Here is a 24,379-nt window from a genome sequence, read left to right as displayed (position 1 = left end):
ATAATTTTCTTGATTTGTAGCTCCTTTGTTTGGACTGTAGCCCCTTTATGCTATTGTGACTGATATGGAGGTACAGGAATAATTGCACCTTTGATGGATGGATGATGTAGGACAACTTAGGCTTCCCACCTATATTAGTCCCACTGTAGACCTTAGGCTTCCCACCTAAGGTGTTTGGATTCACCACCAAACAAAAACAATGCAATCTCTGTAAATAATCTCAATAATAATAATCATTGTCTGTCCATACAAAAGAAATCATCCGGAGCTTTATATGCAGCTTCCAGGAATCACAAAGATAAGGATAAACTCTCCTAAACAAATCCTAAACAATTTCAAATACTAATATGATAATCCTAAACAAAGGATAATGATGAACAACTAATCCTTACCAACTCAGATACCAATCCAAACTAAACAAATAACTATGTTACAATTTGAAATTATCCACGGAAAATATAAAATAAAATATTGAAATAACTTTTGGTTATGCTCCTACATTATACTCCCCTGGTTTAAGAAAACTCAACCTCGAGTTTTGTAGTGATGAAGAATTAGGACTTTGGTGCTTAATACTTCCTTCAGATCAGAAATCACCCTAGGAAGTACTGAGAGTAGAATAACCTTCAATTCCACGACACCATAGAACTCCTTTGGAAACACAAAATCAATGTGTTGAACAGGCACAATTTTATCTTGAACCATAGTATTAACCTTTGGGACTTCAACAATCTGTAGATGTTCATCAACCTCATGGATCATGAAGGGCTTAGTAGCACTTTCATTAGAATCAACCTCTACATCAAGTGCACCCTCTAAATCTTCGCTCACTTGTTGAGATTTCTCTTCTTGTGTAGACTCTATAATAGGTTCTTCTTGCTGCATGAATGTTGAAACATCATCTATTGGCACTTGTACCTCTATTTCAACATTTGTCTTTGGTGGGACCTGAGCATCCTTTTTCTGAGTAGAAGAGTCTAGCAAAACCTTTATTATTTTTCTTAAGTCTTGAGCTATGGCGGTGAGTTCTTGACGGAAGGATGAGGTGTTTTCTTGATGAATACTGTCTTTGTGGTGTAGAAAATTCCCATGAGAGGTTTGAGGTTGATAATTCTCTTAATAGCATTGGGGAACATATTTCTCTCTGAGTATTTGTTTCATTTCATTCCAATCAGTTATGGCAGGCTTGCTCCTTCCTTTGCGATGATTCTCGATACTATGCCAAAAGTCTCTAGCTCTACTTCTCAATTTCAACCTGGCAAACCTAACTTTATTAGCATCTGGTAGACATATTTGATCAAAGAATTGATCCATCTCATCTAGCCAATTGATGAGGGTCCATGGATCTGGACATCCATAAAATATTGGCACTTATAAGACTACCATGATTCACAGGAATAGATTTTCAACAATTTGAAATGAACATTTAGTGGACATGATTTCCACGGCTGGAGCAATAAGTGTTGGACCTTGATTGGGCTGGATTAGTGACCTGGTGCTGCCCTAGACATGGGTCACTTGGCTGAAGCAAAAGAGGTGGACTATGGACTCCTCACGTATCGGCTGGAACGTTCTACTTTTGACTTTTTTTTTTTAATTTAAAAAAATAACAATATTCAAGAACAACTACAACTTAAAACACTAGAGATGGAAAATTAAGCTAAAAGAAACTAAGGCTTCAGAGGGAACCAAACAAGTAACACAGAGAAAAAATGTCATGGAGGGCGGTGCTGGATTCGTCGAAGAAGAGGCGGCATGGACTCATGGGTGATGGCTGTCATCAGCGCTCAAAGGTGGAGATTGGTGCTTGCGAGTAGCGGCATGGAGAGATCAGTGATGGCTTCTTGTATTTCAGACCTGGCAGTGTGGGTTTTGCATTTCTGAATCTGTGGTTTTGTATGGGTTGGATTGAAAATGGGTTTGGGGTGTGAGAGTTGCTGTGACAGGTTATTGATTTTGTTTTGAAGGGAATAGGGTTCTAAGTTTCAGAGCCTTGCATTGGGAAGAATGGTGGGATTACAGGTTTTGTGGGTTTTGTGGTGGAATTTGGGTTCTTTGTTTTTGAGTAGAGATGGCTTGATTGGTGGTAATTGCAAAGATTTTGTGAGACATGCTTAGAGTGTTGATGATCGTGGGTTGTACTGCTGGTTGGTGTGGGTTTGGGTTGGTCAGACGTGGTTTTGGGTTGCTGAAAGGGGGTGATCGGGTTGAACTCTGATACCAAGTTGATGTAGGACAACCTAGGCTTCCCACCTAGATTAGTCCCACCATAGAACCTTAGAACATCCACAATAGTGGTGCTATTTTTTTAGCTATTTGGCACCACAAAAAGTCACTGTACCTATTTTACCTTCTCACTTTACAAAACATCCAACATTAGTGGTTCTATTTTTTTTACGTCTTCATTTAAATATTATTTCTTTGTTATTTTTTTATTCTCCATCTCTCTCTTTCCTCGTCTCTCTCTCTCTTTCTTTGAAGGAAGAACAACCATGAACAAACCCACAAACCCAGCAAACCAATAGCCAACAACAGCCACCGCCAAACCTATAACCACCATTGCCACCCATAAATTGGAACTTTCGGCCAAAACCAAGCCACCAACCCACAACCACCACATCACAACCACCAACCCAACCCAACCACAACCACTCATTGCCATAACCACAACCAACCCACCAGAACTCTGATTAAAAAAAAAAAAAAAAAAAACCACCACCATCACCACAAAAACCAACCTCAAAAACCACCACAAACCCATCTCAAAAACCACCACAAATAGCCACAAAACCAAGCAACCCATTCTCAATTAATCTTCTATATCTCTGTCTTTTGGGTCAAAACTCAAAAATGGGTTTTTTCTTTTTTATTTGGTGGTATAGAGCTTTGTGGGTTTTGCTAGATCAACCAAAGCAGAGGGAGAAGACATGGTGAGGTGAAGAAAGAGAAGAAAAAAAAAAGTGAGAAGAGGAAGAAGGACTGAAGGACACGGTGAGGTGAGGTGATGAAACTCATGAAAGAGAAAAAAAGTAAGAGAGAGAAAACATAGTTTTTAATTAAAATATAGGAAGGAGAATAAAATATTATTATATGAGTTTACCTTTGAGCTACAGTGCACAGCCAAAAATAGCTATGCACTGTAGCTGAGAAGCTAAATTTTTTAGCTATAGTTACACTATTGCAGTCCCATTTTTGTGATTGATGGTGCTAAAAATAGCAATATAGTTTTTTAGTACCATTGATGCTAATGCTCTTAGGCTTGATACCAAGTTGATGTAGGACAACCTAGACTTCCCACCTAGATTAGTCCCACCGTAGATCTTAGGCTTCCCACCTAAGGTGTTTGGATTCACCACTAAACAAGCACAATGCAATCTCTGCAAATAATTTCAATAATAATAATCATAGTTTGTCCATACAAAAGAAATCATCCAGAGCTTTATATGCAGCTTCCAGGAATCACAAAGATAAGGATAAACTCTCCTAAACAAATCCTAAACAATTTCAAATACTAATCTGATAATCCTAAACAATTTCAAATACTAATCCGATAATCCTAAACAAATGATAATGATGAACAACTAATCCTAACCAACTCAGATACCAATTCAAACTAAACAAATAACTACGTTACAATTTGAAATTATCCATGGAAAATCTAAAATGAAATATTGAAATAACTTTTGGTTATGCTCCTGCATTAATGGAGGTATCAATTTTTGACATCAAGACAAAGCTCTGCTACAAAACTACAAGAATGAAAAATTACAATTGGAAAGATAATGAAAAATTACAATTGGAAAGAATAGATGTGTACATAAATAATAAATTGACAACCCATTGCTAACAAGATGTTTACAAAAAGCTCTGCCACAGAATTACAAGAATGAAGAATTACAATCAGAAAGAATAGGAATCAATGAAATCTACAACAGAACTCTATATAATTTCTGCTAATCAAATGGGACCACTGGAAACACTGATTTCAGCTAAAAAAAATGCTGGGGTTGATCTTGACAGCAGCCACTTCATGTCAAAGTTCCAAAGGTTAGGACTTTATCCAATCTTCCTTCCTAGGACCCTGCTTTAGTGGGACCAAAACTTGGTAATGGACTTTCTGGCTGAGGGAGGACAATGTGGGTGTGTTGACATGGTGGGATACTTCCTCAACAAGGGGAGACTAGGATATTTGAGGGGTTTGCTCACAATTGGTATTGCCAACATGGCAATTGGACTCTTGGACAAGTTGATTTTGAGTGTAGACTTAGTTATAGAAACATGGATAACAGTTCTCAAGCCAAGGATTTTGCTTTCACTGGATCAAGAACAGTATCATCTGCTAGCTGGCAGGGAAATCCTTTTATGTTTGTTTTCTGATAAAAAGAGAGAGGAAAGATTACATCTCGCTTGCTGTTACTGAGTACATTGACCAAAAGGCTTAGCAACAAGGGAGGCAAAGGGTCCCATTACGTAAACCCATCAATGCCCTTTGTCACTATATGTAGACTTATAGCTTTGGGTCAATAAGTTATGCAATTTCTGATGCAGGAGACGCAAGAAGATTATTATTTAGTATTATTTATGTTTGCAAGTCAATTTTATTTTTATGTTTTAGGTCTTAGTAGTTTATTAAGCTATTAGTATTTTAATTTGGAAGCAATGTTATTTTTGTAATAAGGCAATTAGGGTTTCCTAGCCAATTAGAACTAGGGTTTAATAATCCTTTATAAGCAACCTATTGTACTCCTTTAGAGATAGTTGATATTTTGATGAATGAAAAAAAAATGGCCGTTTGGTCTTTTTTTGGTCTGATGCTGACTCCAGGTCTACTCTAGGTGCGGACTCCAAACAAGGCCTAGGTGCTGACTCCTAGGTCATATCCTTTATTTTATTGTTGTTTAAATTTTGTTCTGGTTGTCCTGCGATAGTTTTGGTATCAGAGCAAACATCGATCTGTTGAACCATCACTGCAGGAAAGAACAAGAAAATATCACCAAAAAAAAAAAAAAAAAAAATTTATTGCCGTGTTTCTCATCCCATCAAACCACAATACCCACACAAAAGCCAACCACCATAAAAGGAAACTTGATCCAGAAAACCCATAACCCACTCCACCAGAACAGTACCGCCAGAATTCGTTAATACCGATCTCACCCCGTTGTTCCAAAGCCGCTGCCCATAGCCATCACAAGCTACCAGAAGGGCTAGCCACCACAACCACAACACCATCGGAAGCCTCAGCCTCACACACCGCTGGTTTTGCAATGCCAAACCTGCATCTATCCAATCTCAAAGGTAATGCCTAACCCGGTCCTTTTTCTTTTCAACTCAAGTACCCTTTAGTCTTTGAAAACCCTCATCCGAGCCATTTGTTAATCAAGTTCTCCCTCTTGTTTTAACCCACCCAATTAGGAAGCCTTTTGGATTTTAATATTCCCTGACCTAGTCCAATTAAACTACACAAACCAACAAACCAACCCAAGTTAGATTTTAAACCCAAGCCTTTAAGTGAGTGCTCACCCACTATCCTATCCAAAAAAAAAGAAAAAAAAAAAAAGAAAGAAAAAAAAGAAGGAAAGAAGAGCATGAAATCCAAACCTGGCAACAAGCCCAATCCTAGCAACTATTTGGGAGAACAGTATTAGAAGCCCATTCCAACGATTTGTCCAGAGAAAATCACAGCAACTATTTGTTGAAGCACTATTTTAGAGAATCATGGTAATATTAGAAGCACCTTATTTTGATGGTTGTAATACTTATCCACGAGATTTTGTCAACTGGATGAATGGGATGGAGCAAATATTTGAGCAAGCAAATTTTGTAGATAACAAAAAGGTTAGGTATGTCAAGTTGAAGTTAAGAGGTAAAGCGCACAGGTTTTGGGAGAATCTTGAATATTCCCGCTATATGAAGTATGAACCTGCCATTAGCGTGTGGGAAGATATGAAAGAAAAGTTTTGTGATGAGTATTTGTCACCATACTATCAAGCTAAGTATCTACCCTAATCTCAGTGTGGTACTTTTCAAGTTGAAGCAAATACGATGAATCCTCATCCTCATCCCATTTCATGTCTTTAGTGCACTTTTGAACAATCTATCAAGGAATTATCTACCAAAAAATTAAAGGAATTATCTATAAAGCTCATGAAAAATGTTCAAGACAGGATTGCTCAGATGAAGCAAATGAGGACTCAAATCGATTCAATTGGGCAACCTAGGATAATTGATCACAATGAACTTATTGCTACCCCCATAGAAGACAACATTGATGATGATATCTTGGTTGTGGAGAATCCTCAAGCAACACCAAAGCCTAATGTCGACACAGACATACATGCCTCGACAAGTGTTGCTTTAAAATGCGTGCAAGGAAATGAATCTATTGAAGAGCAACAAGGTGGAGATGGTTTCAAAGGAGAGTATTATGTTAGAGGGTGCACATGATGTGATATTGGAAGCTAATGGATCTGCTTTTGATCAGCCTTCCATGGTGCATGAAGACAAACAGTTTGCTAAAGTGGAGAACGTGGATAACATAGTACTTCCAATGGTTCAAGACAAGATTATGTTGATTCCACACATTGATTTTGTTATTTTAGAAGAGTTTGCCATGATGGAATTCAAGATTTTTCTTTTCTCTATGCTCCCTAAGGTGACTCTAGACTTGAAGCAAGTGTTACTTGTCAGTATCCTAATCCTTCAACGCTTTAGAACTCGAGGTCGAGTTTTCTCCAACCAGAGGAGAATGATGCGGGAGATGTAAGAAGATTATTATTTAGTGTTATTTATGTTTGCAAGTCAATTGTATTTTTATGTTTTAGGTCCTAGTAGTTTATTAGGTTATTAGTATTTTAATTTGAAAGCAAGGTTATTTTTGTAATAAGGCAATTAGGGTTTCCTAGCCAATTAGAATTAGGGTTTAGCAATCCTTTATAAACAACCTATTATACTCTTTGAGGGATAGTTGATATTTTGATGAATGAAAAAAAAAATGGCTGTTTGGTCTTTCTTTGGCCTGGTGCTGACTCTAGGTTTACCTTAGGTGTTGACTCCTAGTGGTTTCTCCGCTTGGTGCTGACTCCAAGCAAAGTTTAGGTGCTGACTCCTAGGTCATATCCTTTATTTTATTGTTGTTTCAGTTTTGTTCTGGTTGTCCTGCGTCAATTTCCTAATGTTGTCACTGGCAAATACTCCCTCTGTCCCACTTTTTTTGTCCTGTTTGAAAAGTCAAACTTTTTAAAGGAACATCATTTATTGTCTTGTTTACCTTTTAAAAATATATAAGTTTCCAAAACTACCCTTAAAAAAATTTATCAAAAAATTGAATTAGTAAATTAATAGGGGTATAATAGGAACATTAGTAAATTAATGACTTTTATTTTTAGAAACAGAACAATATTTTGGGACATCTCAAAATGGAATAAAGGACAAAAAAAGTGGGACAGAGGGAGTATTACATAAGTGAAGCTAGCAAATTTGAATTAATCCAGCCTAAATAAATGAGCTTGGCTAACTGAAAGTAAATCTATATATAATTGAAATGAAATAAACTTGGGCTTTGGAGCTGGCCAGTTTTCAGTAAGAAGTCGTGCAAGCTAAAAGCTTTGCCTGCTTTAGCACAATGATGGGGCTTTATGAAAATTATGTCTCACCTTAGTTACAATTTGTATATATGCTTCTTTAACGCTGGAAATGTACTACAGTGGCAAAAATCAAGAACCCAGATATTTTTAATTTAATTTGAGCTTGCAATATGAAATATGTTATTTAGTCAACATGAGCTAAGCTGCCTTTAAATTGTGATAGCTGTATGATTAATGTCATTGACAATATTATCTGATGGTCCGTACAACTAATCGGATCCTCTTTGTTATCAGCTGCTCTGTTAGCTATGGTTGTTTACATTGATCTGGCCTGACTTAATATCAAATACAAATGTAACTTTATCATGTCAATTGTTGCATGCTTCGGCTCTTTCTTATAATTTTTTTGCATCCACACATTTAATTTAGGTATATGTCATATATTGTTTAATTTCCTTTTTCTCTTTCTTTGGGGAAGTTTGTTTAAACTTGCTTAATGCATGTGTCTAATGCATATTCAGATATTCTTCTTCTTCTTCAATTAATTTTTTCTAAATGAAGCATAACTTTTATTGTTTTGCAGACTTTTAGTGATAATGTCCCTAAGTGGGTGCGGGAAACCAAAATAGTGAAGAAACTAAGCAAATTGCTGGTGAATCATCTTGGACTGACATTGACTAAAGAAGATCTGCAGAATGTGGTTGATCTGATGGAACCATATGGTCAGATAACCAATGGGATTGAACTTCTAAACCCTCCTATTGATGTAAGGGACCATCTGGTACATCAATTCTAAATAACTGCATTGCTCATGTCATCTTAATCTGTGACGGTTAGAGTTTCTTCTTCTATTTCTGAATTTAACTATTATGCCAGTCTGAATTCCTCTTAGGTAAAATTTCCTAAATCTTATTGCTATTACTTTTTTTTTCTTTCACATTATTACTGAGATAGTTGTCTTGTTTTTATAATCAGCTTCTTATTCTATTCCTGATATTTACAATTATGCTAGCCTGAATTTCTCTTATGTAAATTTTTGAATCTTTTTTCATATTATTACTGAGATAGTTCTTTTGTTTTTCACCAGTTCATTGCAAATTATGTGGTTTAAGTTATTGTAATCATCCTTCTGCCTGTTTCCATTGCATTTATCTATTTATTAAGTTATTGTCCTCTCTCTCTCTCTCTCTCTAAGTTATGGTTTGTTCAGCCCTTGATTGTATATTTGGTATGACCTGTTTTTGGGCAAGGAAGGTGGCTTGGTTTCCACAAATTAACAAAGACAAAAAGTTTGACTAAAATGGAGTACATGAAATGTAAGTTTAGTAAAAGTAGAAACAAAGACGAAGGGGAGGTAAGATTTGATGGCCAAGAGATACTAAAGAGAGAACTTTCTATATCTTGGATCAATAATTCATAAAGATGGTAAGATAGAGGAGGATGTGAATCATAGGATAAAAGGAAGGTGGATGAAGTGGAGAAGCACATCAGAAGTGTTGTGTGACCGTAGAATACCTATCAAGTTAAAAGGGAAAATTTTACAAGACTGCTATACGACTAGCTATGCTCTATGGTACCAAATGTTAGGTAATTAAGAAGCAACATATCCATAAAATGAGTGTAGCAGAAATGAGAATGTTAAGATGGATAAGTGGAAATGCAAGGAAAGATATGATTCGAAATGAGGAAATTCGTTAATACATAGGGGTAGCCCTAATTGATGAAAAGACGAGGAAGAGTCACTTGAGATGGTTTGGTCAAGTTTAGAGGAGACAAGTAATGAACCAGTAAGAAAGAGTGACTTGATCCAAGTTGAGGTAACGAAAAAGGTGAGGAAGACTAAAAATAACATTAGTAGAGGTAATAAAAAAAGACTTTAGATAGGATAAAATGCAGAAAAAGAATTCATATGGTGACCCAATCTAATCTGTTGAGGATCTATAGTTGATCCCCAAATTCTGGGACTAAGGCTTTGTTGTTGTTGAACAAAGACAAAAAGTGGTAAAGGCTGTGTAATTGCTAAACCCGAACTGATTGAAGAATAATGCTGAGTGTGGGAACCTTTTAATTAATTATTATTATTATTTTTTGATAAGTGAGAATGATATATATATGAAAGGCTACTCTATGCATGAAAAGCACAGAGCAAACCAGAAAATTACAAGAAGAAAAAAACAGAGAAAATACATAGAAAAAAACAGAGAAAGTACATAGAAAAAAACCAAACAACAAATTAATTACAAAAGAGAAAGACAGCTAAGAAAAGAAGGAAGAGAATCACTATTCGTGAGTCCCAAACCCAAGACCATAAAAAAGAGTTCTACTAAAAGAAGCAAGCATTTGATCACCGGAACTATCCAAATTCTCAAAAGTTTACCGATTCCGTTCCTTCCAAAGATACCATAGTATGCACAATGGAACTAAATTCCAGATCTGAGACGAATGCATCTCCAACCAATTCCACCAGCCAAAAAGCAAATTTGGAATTGATCTAGGTATGACCCACGACACTCCAAAAGTTATAAAAACAAAGCTCCACAATCGATAAGCCATTTCGCAATGAAGAAGTAAGTGGTCCACCGTCTCCCCACAGTGTCGACACATAATGCACCAGTCCACAAAATCCAAGCCCCTCAATCTCAAGTAATCACCCGTTAGGATCTTATTCCAAGTTACACACCAAATGAAGAAAGAAACACGCCTAGGGACCTTATCTCTCCATATACCTTTCCAAGGAAAGACAACTGAGGGAGAATCCTGCAACTTGTTATAATACAATCGGATGTCAAAATTCCCATTAGGCTTCAACTTTTAATTAATTAATTATTGCTTAATCTATTGATAATCAATTTTATTGAATTGATAGTGTTTGCACTTGCAAACCATGTTCCATCAGTAGCGAATATCTCTCAAAGATTGACAAACTTTATTGTTTCTTGGATTCCCTAATAAATTCAAGAGCAAATGTTTTTGTGATCCCATTTGTGGACTTTAAAAATGATAGTAAAATTGAGATTGTCGTTTTCAACATCCTAAAGTGGAAAACAATAATTTGGATTTGGAATGCCTAATCAAGTATTTTATGTTTCAGTAATATATTGGTTACCTCATGTCGAATATAAATGTTGAATTATTTTTATGCACTATGAAGTTTTTAAAATGATCCTTCTTCAGAGATAGTATGTCCTTCCAATATGTGCATGCTCTCAATGATAGAGGAGATAGGTTCCTCCTGTTGCTTTAGAAGTGTGCACTGTACTCATTGTTATTTAATGATTGGCCAGTGGACAAGGGAGACCAAGTTCCCACATGCTGTTTGGGCTGCTGGTCGTGGTCTTATTGCTCTTCTCTTACCAAACTTTGATGTTGTAGATAATCTATGGCTTGAGCCATTGTCTTGGCAGGTTAGTCATTTTCTTATCTTCTTGTGATTTTGTGTCTACAACATATTCAATATATAATAATTCTCCAATTTCTATGCCTATGGACACTTTCTAGGGATTTTATCCCTCTTCTAATGGCCTGATATCCAGGCATGGCAGTTATGTGTGGTGTTTAGATGTCTGCTAGTTATTTTTTATATGCTGTTTTCCCTTATTTTACTTCTCCATCTGTCTCTAGTTGTGTGATGCGTTTGAAAAGGAACAAAATTTAAGAATACTCACTAGTGCATTGGGATATTATATATTTAGTACTGATTTCCAAAAGTTCCCTTATATAAGTTAAATTGTTTTCTTGATCCAAAATTATTTATTTATTTATTTATTTTTTTATAGGTAAGAATAATTTTATTGAAAAAGGAATACTTAATGTATAAAAAACACAAAGAAGTCCAATGAATTACAATATAAAAGGAATTATCTACAAGAAGGTAGTGACTATGAATAATTCAATGGAATCACTGTGTCAAACACCATGCATGTGAATGCTTATATAATGAACTAGTAAAAGTTGCTAGCAATTGACTGCCCATGCCTTCCTAATCTTTGAAAGTGTGTCGATTTCTTTTCCTTCATAAGGTCCACATCAAACATAAAGGAACAAGATTCCAAATATTTGATGAATGCTTGCCAATCCAATTCCTCCATCCATACAAAACATTAAGGACCATTTTGGTAAGACCCACTGAATCACAAAGGATCTGACATACAAAACTGGTCACACTAAAATTTATCAAAAGTTGGTCCATTGTTTCCCCACTACGTCAACACATACAACACTAACTCACAATAGAATATCCTCTCTTGATAAGGTTCTCAAAAGTGAGTATCCTCCCCAAGCCACTGTCCAAACAAAAAAAGAGACCCTCTATGTAGCCTTAACAACCACTCTCCCAACATGGCTTTCCAAGGGAAAAGAACAGGAGATGATCCCCCGAATACATTATAAAAATGTCAAAGTTTAGCTACAAAATTAACCTTAATATTTTTTTATTGGAGGTGAATTTTGACAAATTCACCGTTGGAGGAAATCTTTTTCTTACATTTTCCATACTTGCAAAATTTCTAGAAAATTAAAGATCAATAGCTATGTCATCAATAAATTGTTTAAATTGCAAGTTTTTGTATTTTAAAATTATGCATAAAATATAAGCTTATAGATCATATGGTAAATAATATCTGATTGACACAAAATTTGATATGTGTATTAAGAGCATATAGAACATGAAATTCAACAGTTAGATTTTCAAAATATATAGTAATATTTATTTTATTGAGTAAGGTTGTAACCTTAGGTTATAACCAATTTTGTAGCTAAACTTTGTCCTTATAAAAATATTGAACATTGAAACTTCAATCCCTATAAACTTCCATCTCCTCTGATTTTCCCCCCTCTAATAGGAATATGGGAGTCTATCAGGTTGAGAAATGCAGCCACCACTTGTAACTCCCAATCATTAAAATTCCGCAAGAAACTCACATCCTAGTTCCTCCTCTCCCCCTCTGCCGGTCTATCTAACAATGACTCCACCAATGCTTCCCTATCTGTGGCATTTTCAAACAATACAGGAACATCATCCTAAAAGGCTGATCTCCACACCAACAGTCATGCCAGAAATGAATTCTATTGCCAGAGCCAATATCAAAATGGATGTATCGTAAAAACACTATCCCCTCTCATTCTAATCTCCTTCCATAAAGCACAACCATGGGCACCTTGCAAAGGTTTCATAAACCATTAACCTCACTCCTCCCCAAACTGTGACTCAATTTGTATCTTTTTGAATTAAGAATGATGCAGGAAAGTGAAAACTGTAAAGCTTTGACATTTTAAAAATTGACACTCTTTTCCATACAGACTAAAGTAGAAAGTGTGTACCACCAAAGGAAGGAAACAAATGGGAACTGCAACTCAATTTGGGACAGAGGAAGTATCGTTTTTGCTATTTTCTGTTATATTTCTCTAGACAACTTAAATGATACATTTCTTGTTAAATAATTTTGAATTTTTGCTAATACGATTATGATATCAGATTGTTAAGGTATTATTCCATCCCTCCCAAATTGTTAGTACTTTATTCCACTCTATTCCACTTCAGGATGTTCCAAAATGTCTTCTTTGAAAAGAGTCAGTCAATAAAAGACGTGTGTGTGCATTAGATGGGGACTGACCCGCACTTATAACTTGCTTATGTACAATAAAAACATGCGATTGGAACACAAAATGTCATCCCATTGGAAGTAAATAGAGCCCAACAAGGAAGGTATAATCTTATTAACTTTTATATCCTGGAAGAAATTTTACATGATGTGTCAAAAATGGATCCTTAACAAGTGAACTGCACCCAAGAATATGTATGAGCATGCAGTATACTAAGATATGTCTATAAAAATTGTCATATTTGCTTTGAAGTCCAAATAATCCCCTTATCTGAACTGAGGCTCACCAGTAATATGTCTTTGTCTGTGGTTATTTGCCCAATTTTTTTCTCCCAACTTCATTTTGATATTTAGGATAGTTGCAGCCATTTGTCTCTGGAAACGGTGAAAAAATGTTATCATTTTGTTTGGGTCATATGCCATTGATCAAATTGTTTGGGGAACTCCATTGAGTGGAGCACTGATTAACTCTTACGCTTCTTACAGGGAATTGGATGCACAAAAATCACTAAGGCGAGAAATGAAGGCTCTATGAATGCGAATTCAGAATCAAGATCATACCTTGAAAAGAAGCTTGTATTTTGCTTTGGTTCATATATTGCAGCCCAAATGATACTTCCTTTTGGGGAAGAAAATTTTCTTTCTTCTGAAGAATTAAAGCAGGCACAAGAGGTTGTTTCATGAAATGCATTATGCTTGTGTGATATTTCAAAGTTGAATTTATTATGAATGAGAAAAACCTATAGAACTTAATTTTGAGCATCATAGGGATTATTTGTTTATTTTTTTCTATCTTTGGGGTGCAACAGATAGCCACACGTATGGTGATTCAATATGGATGGGGTCCTGATGATAGCCCTGCAATTTACCATCATAGTAATGCGGTATTCTCCTTTCTTCAAATCCAAAAGTAAATTATTACAAAATAACTGGTTCCATTGCTCTTGGAGCATTTTGAAAGTGAAATGCATATTAGTAGAGCACCTCCAAGAGTGAGTAATGGATTACACAAAGACAAATATCTTGTTGGAATTTTTTAATTTATATGATACTCTCTTCTTATGATTTGTACCATACACGTTTTAAGAGAACTTGCATGTTCCTATTTCATTTTATTTGCTTTTAAACAGACTGCTCAAACTAATGATAGATAATAATTTGTTAACTACATGGACCTTCCTCATTTAGGATTGCTTTGTGCAGAAAACAAATACTATTCTCAAATAAAATTGGTAAATTGTGGATAATGACCACACAATATTGAAATTAATTTAGTTAATAGGGAATGAGCTACATTTTGGACCAACCGAGGAAGGAAGGACAAATTGAGATGAATAAGCCTAATGTTGTCACAAATTAACTTATTTACCAAATACCGTCTCAATTCATCTATCTCATTAGATCTGGGATGTGATATGGTTCCTAAGGATGAACCTGTTGATTTAGGAGGCTCGGAAAGTTGGAATTAAATAATTAGAAAAAAGAGTGTACAGAATGAAGGGAAAAATTTGTTAAATTTCTATCTCCTGGTTTCATTCTTTTGTCTGGGAAGAATGAAAATTATAATCCCTAAAATTCTTGTTTTTATTTGTTTCAAGATGAAGTTCCACATGGGGAAATTTTCTTTGATAGGCTATCCGAAATATTATTGCCATGTGGGGGCATTTTGGTGGGGTTTAGGAGTGTGTATTTCCTTTTCTTTTGCATGTGATGATGATGATGATAATTATAGCACTTGAAGACACAGGCAACTGTAAATGGGATTTTCTCTTGGTTGTGTTCCTTCTGTGTGTGTACACATGCTCATGCGAGTGTTTAGCGACAACTTTGAGAAGTGATCCTTCCATTAATGGCTGTATAACAGTATTAGGTAATGACTTGAGGTTGATGGATGTTGATTTTGGTGGTCTGTTGTGGTCTACACGCCTTGATGGTGATGATGGTTGCGCTAGCAACATATAAAAAAATGGTAGATGCTGTGTTGTAGAAATGGCCAAAATTGGTTATAATTATGATGGACCTGGATGTGACTTCTAATGGAGAATGTGTTGAGGAGCAGTGGCAATGACTGGTGGTGACACTTGTCATAGATGTTGATAGTGGGTAATATAGCCATTTTCATAATAAACATCATAGTGCTCACTCATTAGGCAATTCTATGTTATTGATATATTTTAGAGCAATGTGACAATGATACTAGTCTGGACTTGCAAGGGATAATGCTCTCTTGTTACTCTTGACTCTTTTGAAAAACTCATTTTCAATTATCTTTATTCTTTTTCAAGGGGCTTATGAGCTTGTTGTTATAGTGATTGAATGTTCATATTTTACTGGCATAGGTTACAGCTTTAAGCATGGGGAACAACCATGAGTATGAGATAGCAGCCAAAGTTGAAAAGGCAAGTATATGTTATGATTGTGCATATTTACTTCATCTTCTACGATGCAACTCTTAGGCTCCTACTCATAATCCATAATGAGCACCTTTCTTCCTTTTTATTTGTTGCCCCACAATGTGTGTCCTATATTGAAAATTTTAATTAAAAATTTTCAGTTTCCCTTTTTATCCCTCAATTTAAAATGTATTTCCTTAATAGAAATGTCAAAAACTCACAGTTTGAGGTTAATTTTGAGAGTATTGGGAAATATATGTGTAAAGTATTAAATGCTTCTCCCTAGAATGTGTTTTGCTTTTTCAATGAAGATATTCATTATGGGACAGAGGGAGTACATGATACACCAAACACCAATAAAGGGGCTATTTGGAATAAGATTGATTGATAACCTTCGGTAAATGTTTGTTATGTTGTAGATGTATGATCTAGCATATTGTAAAGCAAAAGAAATGCTTCAAAGAAATCGTCAAGTTCTTGAAAAGATTGTTGAGGAATTGCTTCAGTTTGAAATCTTGACTAGAAAGGTAAAGAGCCATTATTTGAATTGTTTAAATTTTGCACGCATATTCTAACATGTCCCTTAATATAACTGTTGTGCTTGTTGAATTTCCAGAAGTAAATTATTTTCAGTCTCTGTTTAAATATTTCTGAAGGACTTTGAGACGTAAATTTGGAGATCGTAATATGTTGGTGCATGTGTGTGTGCATGACTGCATGTCACTTCCAGAAGTAGTAGAAAATAAAAAAAGTCAGCATGTCAGATGGAGCTGACTTGGAGTCTACCTTGACTATTTTCATATTGGATTCATAAGGGTCTTCTGATAAAAGAATGATGAACAATCTATATAGTTCAAGAGTTTCTTACAATGCACTGTATAGGTTTTGTTTTGGGACTTAAATAGGGTCAACTTCAGAGTGAATTCAAGAATATCAGAGTTTGAATTCAAGTTCTATATATCCCAAAAAATGCTTCCATTTAAGACCGAATACAATTATTATATTTGATTTCCAGATATGACAATGAGCTTGGGCTCAAATAGTACTTCCTCCTCCCACAAGAATGTGTTGTGGGTTAGGTCATGGGCTCAAAACTCATTGGGTGTATAACTTGCCAGTAAATTTTTTTTTTTTTTTTTTTTTTTTGAATTCAAGTCTTAATACCAACTATGTTGGATGTGTGTATGGTATAGTTATACGGAAGTGCTATGTATAAATCCCATTGCTTCTTCCACTCTCTTCTATTTTAAAAATTGGCAATTTTCCCCTGCAACTAGCATCACTGGACATATAAATCTAGTGCATAATGTATTTAATTGTTCTTGGTTAGGTCAAATCTGAGGGTTTTTTTTTTTATAAATTTTTTAAAAATTCATTTCAATACAATCAATTTTCATTGATTTCAAATCTGGATCTGATTGGCCTTCAATTTGGTATATCCCGCGCCCCCCTAAAAAAGGAAAGTAGAATTAGAATCATGATATAATCTTATGAAAACCTGGTTATTGTTGGTTTAATTCCGGAATTATCGATGATATTTTAGTGTTGTCGATATAATGATTTACTCTCCATTTATCAGGATTTGGAAAGAATGGTTGAAGACTATGGTGGGATACGAGAGAAAGAGCCATTTTTTCTTTCAAAATCTTATGATATTGAGGTACGTTTGAACCAATAGTTCATTATTATTTTTTTTTGGTGACTACCAATAATTCATTATGATCTCATATAATACAATTTTTTACTCATTAGGATTTATTATTAAAGCATTTAGTCGTTTAAGGTTAAAATGCATTGGTTGTCCTAGTGGGTCGCCCTTTTGATAGTGTTCTTGATGGAGTGCATTCATATTATGCCCTTGCTTTGAGCAGAAAATAGTAAAAGAAGAAAAAGTAAATAGAGTTCATAGACTGTCCCCTTATATAAGCATATCTCAGAAATCCATGGACTTGAATCAGGTTCTCTGTGGTGCTCAGCTCTAGAGTCAACAAACCAAGTAGTGAATTTTACAACTATATTAACAGGCTTGCACCCCGGTATTGACATTGTGACCCCTTTAAAATTATGGGATAATTTGGCTGAGAATAATCACTAATTTCCAAGTCAGTTAAAAGGGAATTGGAAAACCAATCAATATAATATCTAAAAGTTGAAGCGTAATATTTATTAACATTTTGGTTCACTTTGTTTGGACCATTCAGTCCACTTGCCTCCATTTATTTTAGTTCACTATGGTCCATTCAGTCCACTTCAGTCTAATGCGGTCCTGTTTGGTCCATTTTGGGCCTTAAATTGATTCTTTTTGTAGGTTGCCTTTTCATTTTTGTGCTTAAAATTCATTTTTTTCCTTAATTTTTGGGTTGAAAAGTATGAAATTTTATTCTATTTGGGCCTAACTTTTTAGTTTTTGGTTAAAAAATACAAACAAAATAGACCTTAGAAATTAGAGATATGAGCCCTCAAAAAGCAATAAAAATGATAAATATTCACAAGATGACCTTAAAATTCAAGTTTCAATAATATAGGCATTATACTTTTATTTTCGGATATGTTCAAATTAGTCAACCGATTATGGTATATTTAAAAAAAGTCCTTATAATAACATCTTCTCCATTTATATAAAACAATATTATAATTTTCATTCATATATATATAAAATGTAAAATACACTATATGTTCGATTACATAAAACTTATAAAAATAGAAAAGAACTTTTAAATAACACACTATTTAACCTACAAATTTTACATTATATTCTTATAAAATAATTATATTACATTTTCCCACTCATCATGTGGGTTTGTGATTAGTTTTGATAAAATATAAGATGATTTATATTTTGGACAAGTGATGCATCGTTGTTTAGAAAAAAGCAATGTCATCTTTCTATAATCATCATTAAAAATGATTTTGTTTTCTTCATGACTTATGTGTCAATTACTTTTAAGTCTCTGAACAATAGATGAAAAATTTATCCTGCATGACAAATGGCAGCCCTTGCCTTAACTATGAACCCTTACCCTGATTAAAGTCAGAGTTGATCCTAGGTCCTTGGCCCAAACCTATAGAGACTTAACGAGCAAGCTGAGTATAATCCTATTGTCTATGTATACTTTATGTAAAAGTTGATATAAATTGGGAACTGTATTACAGGTTACTTGTTTTTTTTTTTTTGTGTTTCATGCATAAGGGTTTTGCATTTAAGTTGATCAGTATTTTTTTTTTTTGGGTCAAATTATATACTTGTCATATGGATCTTTAATCTTTGAATGGGCCTTTCTCTCTCTCTCTCTCTCATGCACACTTTTCGCCTCCACTTCTTTCCAGCCATTGTCTGTCAGCTTTCTTGATGGTGGGAATACAACCGGGACTGCTCTTTTAAGTGCACCAACATCAGACTAAGTTCAATAAAATATATGGTTCTGAAGCTGACATCTACTATAGATTCAAATTTGATTCCTAGTTTTTGCTTATACAGCATTGATGGATTTTTTTAATGGTGCAGTATATCCCTTTTTAGCATGGGAGATAATGATGTAAACTAGTTGTACATAAAGTAATTTTGGGTTGAGAAGAGGTGCCATTTTTCCTTCTTAACCATTGTTTATTGTTTTAATAATGGGTTGAAAGTCCTTCCTGCTCTCTTTTCTCAACAGTGTAATTTAGATTCATAGCATTAACCATTTTAAAAGCATATCTTGTTCTGCTTGTAATGATTTTTAGGAGTACCTAAATATACACACAACACACGGATGTTGATTGGTAATTTTCACACCCACCATCTAGTGGGTTTGAAATCTATGAATCACTTTCAACCTGTCTGTTTATGCACTTGGAACTATAAATTGTCTAGTCCTTGAGGATCATGTCGTAGATACTGTAATAAAATAATAATTTAGGCAATTAAATAGAATTTTTATTGTCATGAAAAGAGTTGTGACCTGTTATGTACAGTTGTCATGTTTGGATTGGTTAATTATTAATTTTTTCTTCCTAAAACTATCTATTTTGCACAATACAATCAGCACTTTGCCAAGAAAGAGAAGGGAATGCTAATATGATAAAGGACAGCAAAGCTGGGAAAAATGAAATTATGAAAGCACAGGGAAAAGCTCAGTAACATCAATTTGATTTCTGGTTTCAAATATATGGGTATGTGTAAAACATATCATGGTTGATTTCTAATAGCTAAAGCCTCCAAAAAATTAAGGGTAACAATAAAAAGGAACTGTAAATAATTTGCTTACTATGATATCAGCAATTAACATGATATTGGATTGACTCGACATGGATACACTTTTTGTGAAATAGAGGAATTATAAAGGCAATATCTCAATTTCTCAAGCAATTGATATCATAAATGAAATAAAATTAACATTATTGATTTGACATTAAATAATTATACATGAACATTCACCTTCTTGGCTCCTGTAATTGAACACATGATATTGAATTTAGCCGGGCTGGAAAAGGAGTTAAAAAAGAGAGGAAAGAATAAAAACTCGAGAAGACTATTTACTCAATAACAGCCTGCAGAAATCGTTCCTACAAAAGGCCTATTATAGGTGAGGTACTAAAGATTGGCTTCTCTTTTCTACCATTGTTTACCCCATTATGGCAAATGCTTTTCCTTCTTGGTTTTGCCTCCCCAAGCATTGTTATGATGTCCCTCATAGATGGTCTATCCCTGGGGAGCTTTGCTGTGCAAAGAAGTGCTATTTGAAGGACAAGAAGCATTTCTTCTTGTACATGTTTGCATTCTCCAGCTATGCTTGGGTCCAATGCTTCATCTAAGGGCCTGTTTTTTCTAATCTTCCTACGAAACCATTCGACAATATCGATTGATTCCCCAAATGAAGGATCTAATGGCATTTTCCCAGTCAGAAGCTCCAAAAGTACTACACCAAAACTATATATGTCAGTCTTCTCACTGACCTTCAGAGTGTATCCATATTCTGTCATTAAAGAAAAGAAAGAACAATATTATTCACGACGTTATTAGCAGATTTTCAAATGCATTTCAAATTTCTACTAGTTTACTTTTGGAATGTTATTCTGGCATTGTGAAATTTAATGTGCACAAAGGTGTTGATTTTCTTGTTCTACCAACAGAATTCCCAGAAAGGGAAAAATGTCATCAAACTTTAGTTGATCTAATAATTCCTATCTTCCTAAACTAACTAGTTTAACAAAGTAGTGGTCAGTGCAACTGAAACTAGTCATTAGTGTAAGAGTCATAGTTTGGTTACTAACCAGGTGCAATATATCCATATGATCCAGCCACCATAGAAACTGTCTCATTCTTATGAACCATCATCCTCGCCAACCCGAAATCTGCTATCCGAGCATCAAGATTGGCATCAAGCAGTATGTTGTTGGACTTAATATCCCGGTGGATTATAGGTGGGTGGCAGTCGTGGTGGAGGTAATGCAACCCGTGTGCCACACCGATAGCTATATTGTACCGTGAAACCCAGTCCACCAACAACTTTCCAGCATGTTCACCGTGGAGTGCTGTCCCCAGGTTCCCATTTGGCATGTACTCATATGCCATCATTATGTCAGTTTCATTGTGAATATACCCTAAAACCCTGACAATGTTCCGATGCCGAAGCCTTCCCAAGAGATTCACCTCTCCCAATAGATCATCACCATTTTCAATGTCTGATCCTGATCTCCATAGCTTCTTAACAGCCACAACTACATGTGGCCGATGGATTTCTGCCTTGTAGACCACACCAGTTCCCCCCATGCCGATAATATTTGATTCCTTGATGCAAGCTAGTATGTCACTGCTGGTGAAACTGACCCTTTGGAATGCTACTAGTCTCCAGGGCCAGAGCTCGTTGCTCTGCTTGAACAGATCTTCAAAGAAGCTGTTACATAAGTACCATCGTCTATATAGCCATCTTCCAATGAAGAATGCAATGCCAAGAAAGAAAATTGTTGAAATTCCAATAATAAATCCAATAATGATGTGCTTGATATGCATTTTCTGCAGCTGGCCTTTTGGTGCAGCATAATTTTGAGAACATGGTGGAAGTATGCCACCACAAAGACCAGCATTGCCCATAAGATCATTGGGATTTATGGTCATTAACATACCATTTGAGGGGACTGGACCCTCAAGCTTATTGAAAGACAGGTTGACCATTTCCAGGGTTGGTGAGCTTCCAAAATTTTCTGGTATCTGACCAATAAGAGAATTGTTGGACAGATCAAGAATGGCTAATGTGGGCATTGTTGAAATTGCTTTTGGAATTTCTCCAGTGAGCTGGTTGTTTCTGAGGTTTAGATTCACCAGTTTTTCACATGAGGCAATACTCTCTGGAATTTTTCCAGAAATATGGTTCTTTGAAAGATCAAGCAAAGAAAGCGATGAACAATCTTGGAACTGGTCTGGGATGTTCCCATCCAGATTGTTGTTGGAAGCGATGAAACTTTGTAGATTAGGAATGGAAAGAATGGTGTAAGGAAGAGATGACTCAAGATGGTTTGAAGAAACATCAATGAAAGAAAGTGATGTAGACAAGGCAATATCTTCTGGGATTTGGCCAGTGAGATTGTTGTTTGCCAGCTCCAGTCGTTGAAGTATTGGGATATATCCTAAACCAACTGGAATGGTCCCGGAAATGTGGTTATTTTGCATCCGGACACGGACTAGTGACTTGCATGTGGAGAGACCAATAGGGATGGGACCCGAAAAGGAATTGTTGAAGAGGATGAGTTTAGTGAGATTGCCTGAATCACATAAACCTGGTGGAATCTCACCCGATAATGAATTTGACGACACATCTAGCCATTGCAAGGGGGACTTTCGTCCAAGATTTATTGGCAAAGGTCCTGTCAAAAAATTCTTCCATAGCTCAAGTACCTCTAATGTAGTCAACTCACCGAGCTTGCTTGGAATTGTACCAGTCAGTTTATTGCACATTAGATTCAAGAGCTGCAAGTTCTTCAATTCTGCTAGCTCAGCTGGAATCTCTCCTGAAATCTGATTATCAGAGAGATCCAGAAACACCAGCGATGTAATGTTACCAAATTCTGGTGGAATCTTTCCTGTGAAGTTGTTTTTGTACAAATAAACTGTAGTAAGTTGTTTAAGCTTACCCAATTCAGGTGGAATCCGGCCACTGAGACTGCCAACTGCCAAGTCAAGATACTGGAGTTTGGTAAGGTTGCCTAGCTCTGCTGGGATTTCGCCTTCAAAATCGTTGTACCCAAGAATTATGGTCTCCAAGGAAGAAAGTTTCCCAAGTTCAAGCGGAATCTTTCCAGTGAAGTTATTCCCTGAAAGGCCAAGGAACTTCAGTTTTTGCAAATTCATGAAAGATGCAGGGATTGACCCTTCCAAGAAGCTCCCTCTCAAATCGAGTATCTCAAGTGATGTTGCATTTCCAAGATCCTCTGGAAGGAGACCTGAGAAATTATTGCTTGATGCATTTACTAAAGTAAGTCCTGAGGCACTTCCAAGACCTGTAGGGAAGCTGCCAATGAAATTATTCTGACTTACATCAATGCTCTTCAATGAAGTAAGATTGGATAGTGATTTTGGCAATGATGAGGCAAATCCATTACTGCAAATGTTGAGAGAAGAAAGACTATGGAGTCCTTGAATGTTGTCTGATACACTGCCACTGAGATTCATGTTGGAGAGATCAAGCTTCTCCAAAAGGCCTCTGGAGTTGCACCAGACACCAGTCCAGTTACAATGGGATGAACCATTCTCTACAGCTTTGCTTGGCATCTGCCAATCCTTCAGGTAATCTAAAGGATCAATAAGACTAGATTTTATTGATATCAATGTTGACAATTCATCATTTAGCAAAGTTTGAGCACCCTCAGAAAAAACAAGCGAGAGGCCAATGTAACAGTAGAAGAACAGCAAGTGGGTTTGCATTTTGTTCTGTTGGTTCCTCTTAGTTGTATTGCATTTTCTGACTTTGTGGAACAAAGGAGCTAGAAGGTGGCAAGAGGGAGTTATATGAATTTGAGAGAGAGAAAAAGAGAGTTTAGGTATTGATAATTAATGACAAATGAGGATTAGATTATTGTGAATACGTGGGTTCTTGGGATCTGTACCAGCTAATGATCTGCACTTAATGACTGTAAAGCTTTGGACTTACTGGATATCTCTTAGACATTAAAACATGGAGAGAATGTGTTTACACTGACTACTGATAATTGTACTTATGTTCTTCCTATAATTTGATCTTGGTCAACCCAAATGGGTGATAAACTAATAATATTACCTGTGTCTCATTTTTTTATTACTTTGATTCCTTAATTTTTAAGGGAAAATGAACTTGCATCCCTGCATTTACCATCTTTTTTTTACTGGAAATTCATTATCAAGATTGAATTGTGAAACTTTCCTACCTTATTTCTATTTAAAAAGGTACTGTAAGTTTGGAACTATAGGCCGCAGCACAATGGCTTGCTTCCTTTTTTCACCTAACTTGTCTCTTAAAACTTTCATTCTACATAAATCATAGTACAACAAACCATATAGTCCACCATAAAATAAATCCTCTGACATCCTTTTCTTCTAGATTTGGCTGCCTCTCAGTTCACTTTCTTCTAGACTTGTAGTTAAAGCATCATTAGATGCTGTCATTATATTCCGCCATTCCTATCGTTGCCAGTTGCCACTTAATACTAACAAGGACATGAATACCGAGGCATTTTTTTTTTTTTTGATCCTTTTTATTTTTTTATATATATACACGATAGGATTTGAAATTTATGATGAGCATTTCATGATGATTGCTATTTACTATTAAATCAAGATACTAATAAGTTT

General features: G+C 35.5%; 2 protein-coding genes across 4 annotated transcripts in view; one reads left to right on the top strand and one right to left on the bottom strand.

The window, feature by feature from the left end:
* Positions 1 to 19,292, top strand: part of LOC115980736 (probable inactive ATP-dependent zinc metalloprotease FTSHI 5, chloroplastic) — a 34,753-nt gene extending 15,461 nt beyond the window's left edge. Inside the window, exons 12-19 of one of the 3 annotated variants that reach the window (XM_031102955.1) lie at positions 8,167 to 8,349; positions 10,868 to 10,987; positions 13,670 to 13,855; positions 13,993 to 14,067; positions 15,523 to 15,582; positions 15,996 to 16,103; positions 17,156 to 17,236; positions 18,904 to 19,292. In XM_031102955.1, coding sequence (XP_030958815.1) covers positions 8,167 to 8,349; positions 10,868 to 10,987; positions 13,670 to 13,855; positions 13,993 to 14,067; positions 15,523 to 15,582; positions 15,996 to 16,103; positions 17,156 to 17,236; positions 18,904 to 18,978 — 888 coding nt within the window. In that variant the 3' untranslated portion in view covers positions 18,979 to 19,292. Of the gene's footprint in view, positions 1 to 8,166; positions 8,350 to 10,867; positions 10,988 to 12,881; positions 12,955 to 13,122; positions 13,179 to 13,669; positions 13,856 to 13,992; positions 14,068 to 15,522; positions 15,583 to 15,995; positions 16,104 to 17,155; positions 17,237 to 18,903 lie in introns of those variants that run through there. The other 2 variants (XM_031102958.1, XM_031102957.1) reach the window with 2 other exon arrangements.
* Positions 19,293 to 20,002: 710 nt separating this feature from the next.
* On the bottom strand, positions 20,003 to 23,476 carry LOC115982766 (leucine-rich repeat receptor-like protein kinase PXL1). Its single transcript, XM_031105478.1, has 2 exons — positions 20,830 to 23,476; positions 20,003 to 20,531 (listed from the first exon to the last, which is right to left on the bottom strand). The coding sequence occupies exons 1-2, from the start codon at positions 23,474 to 23,476 to the stop codon at positions 20,122 to 20,124; spliced, it is 3,057 nt and encodes a 1,018-aa protein (XP_030961338.1). The 3' UTR covers positions 20,003 to 20,121.
* Positions 23,477 to 24,379: the final 903 nt, after the last annotated feature.

This window comes from Quercus lobata, chromosome 3, assembly GCF_001633185.2.
Source record: "Quercus lobata isolate SW786 chromosome 3, ValleyOak3.0 Primary Assembly, whole genome shotgun sequence".
Lineage (NCBI taxonomy): Eukaryota > Viridiplantae > Streptophyta > Magnoliopsida > Fagales > Fagaceae > Quercus > Quercus lobata.
The sequence above is the reverse complement of the archived record's forward strand: the minus strand, read 5'-3'. Positions and strand labels throughout refer to the sequence as shown.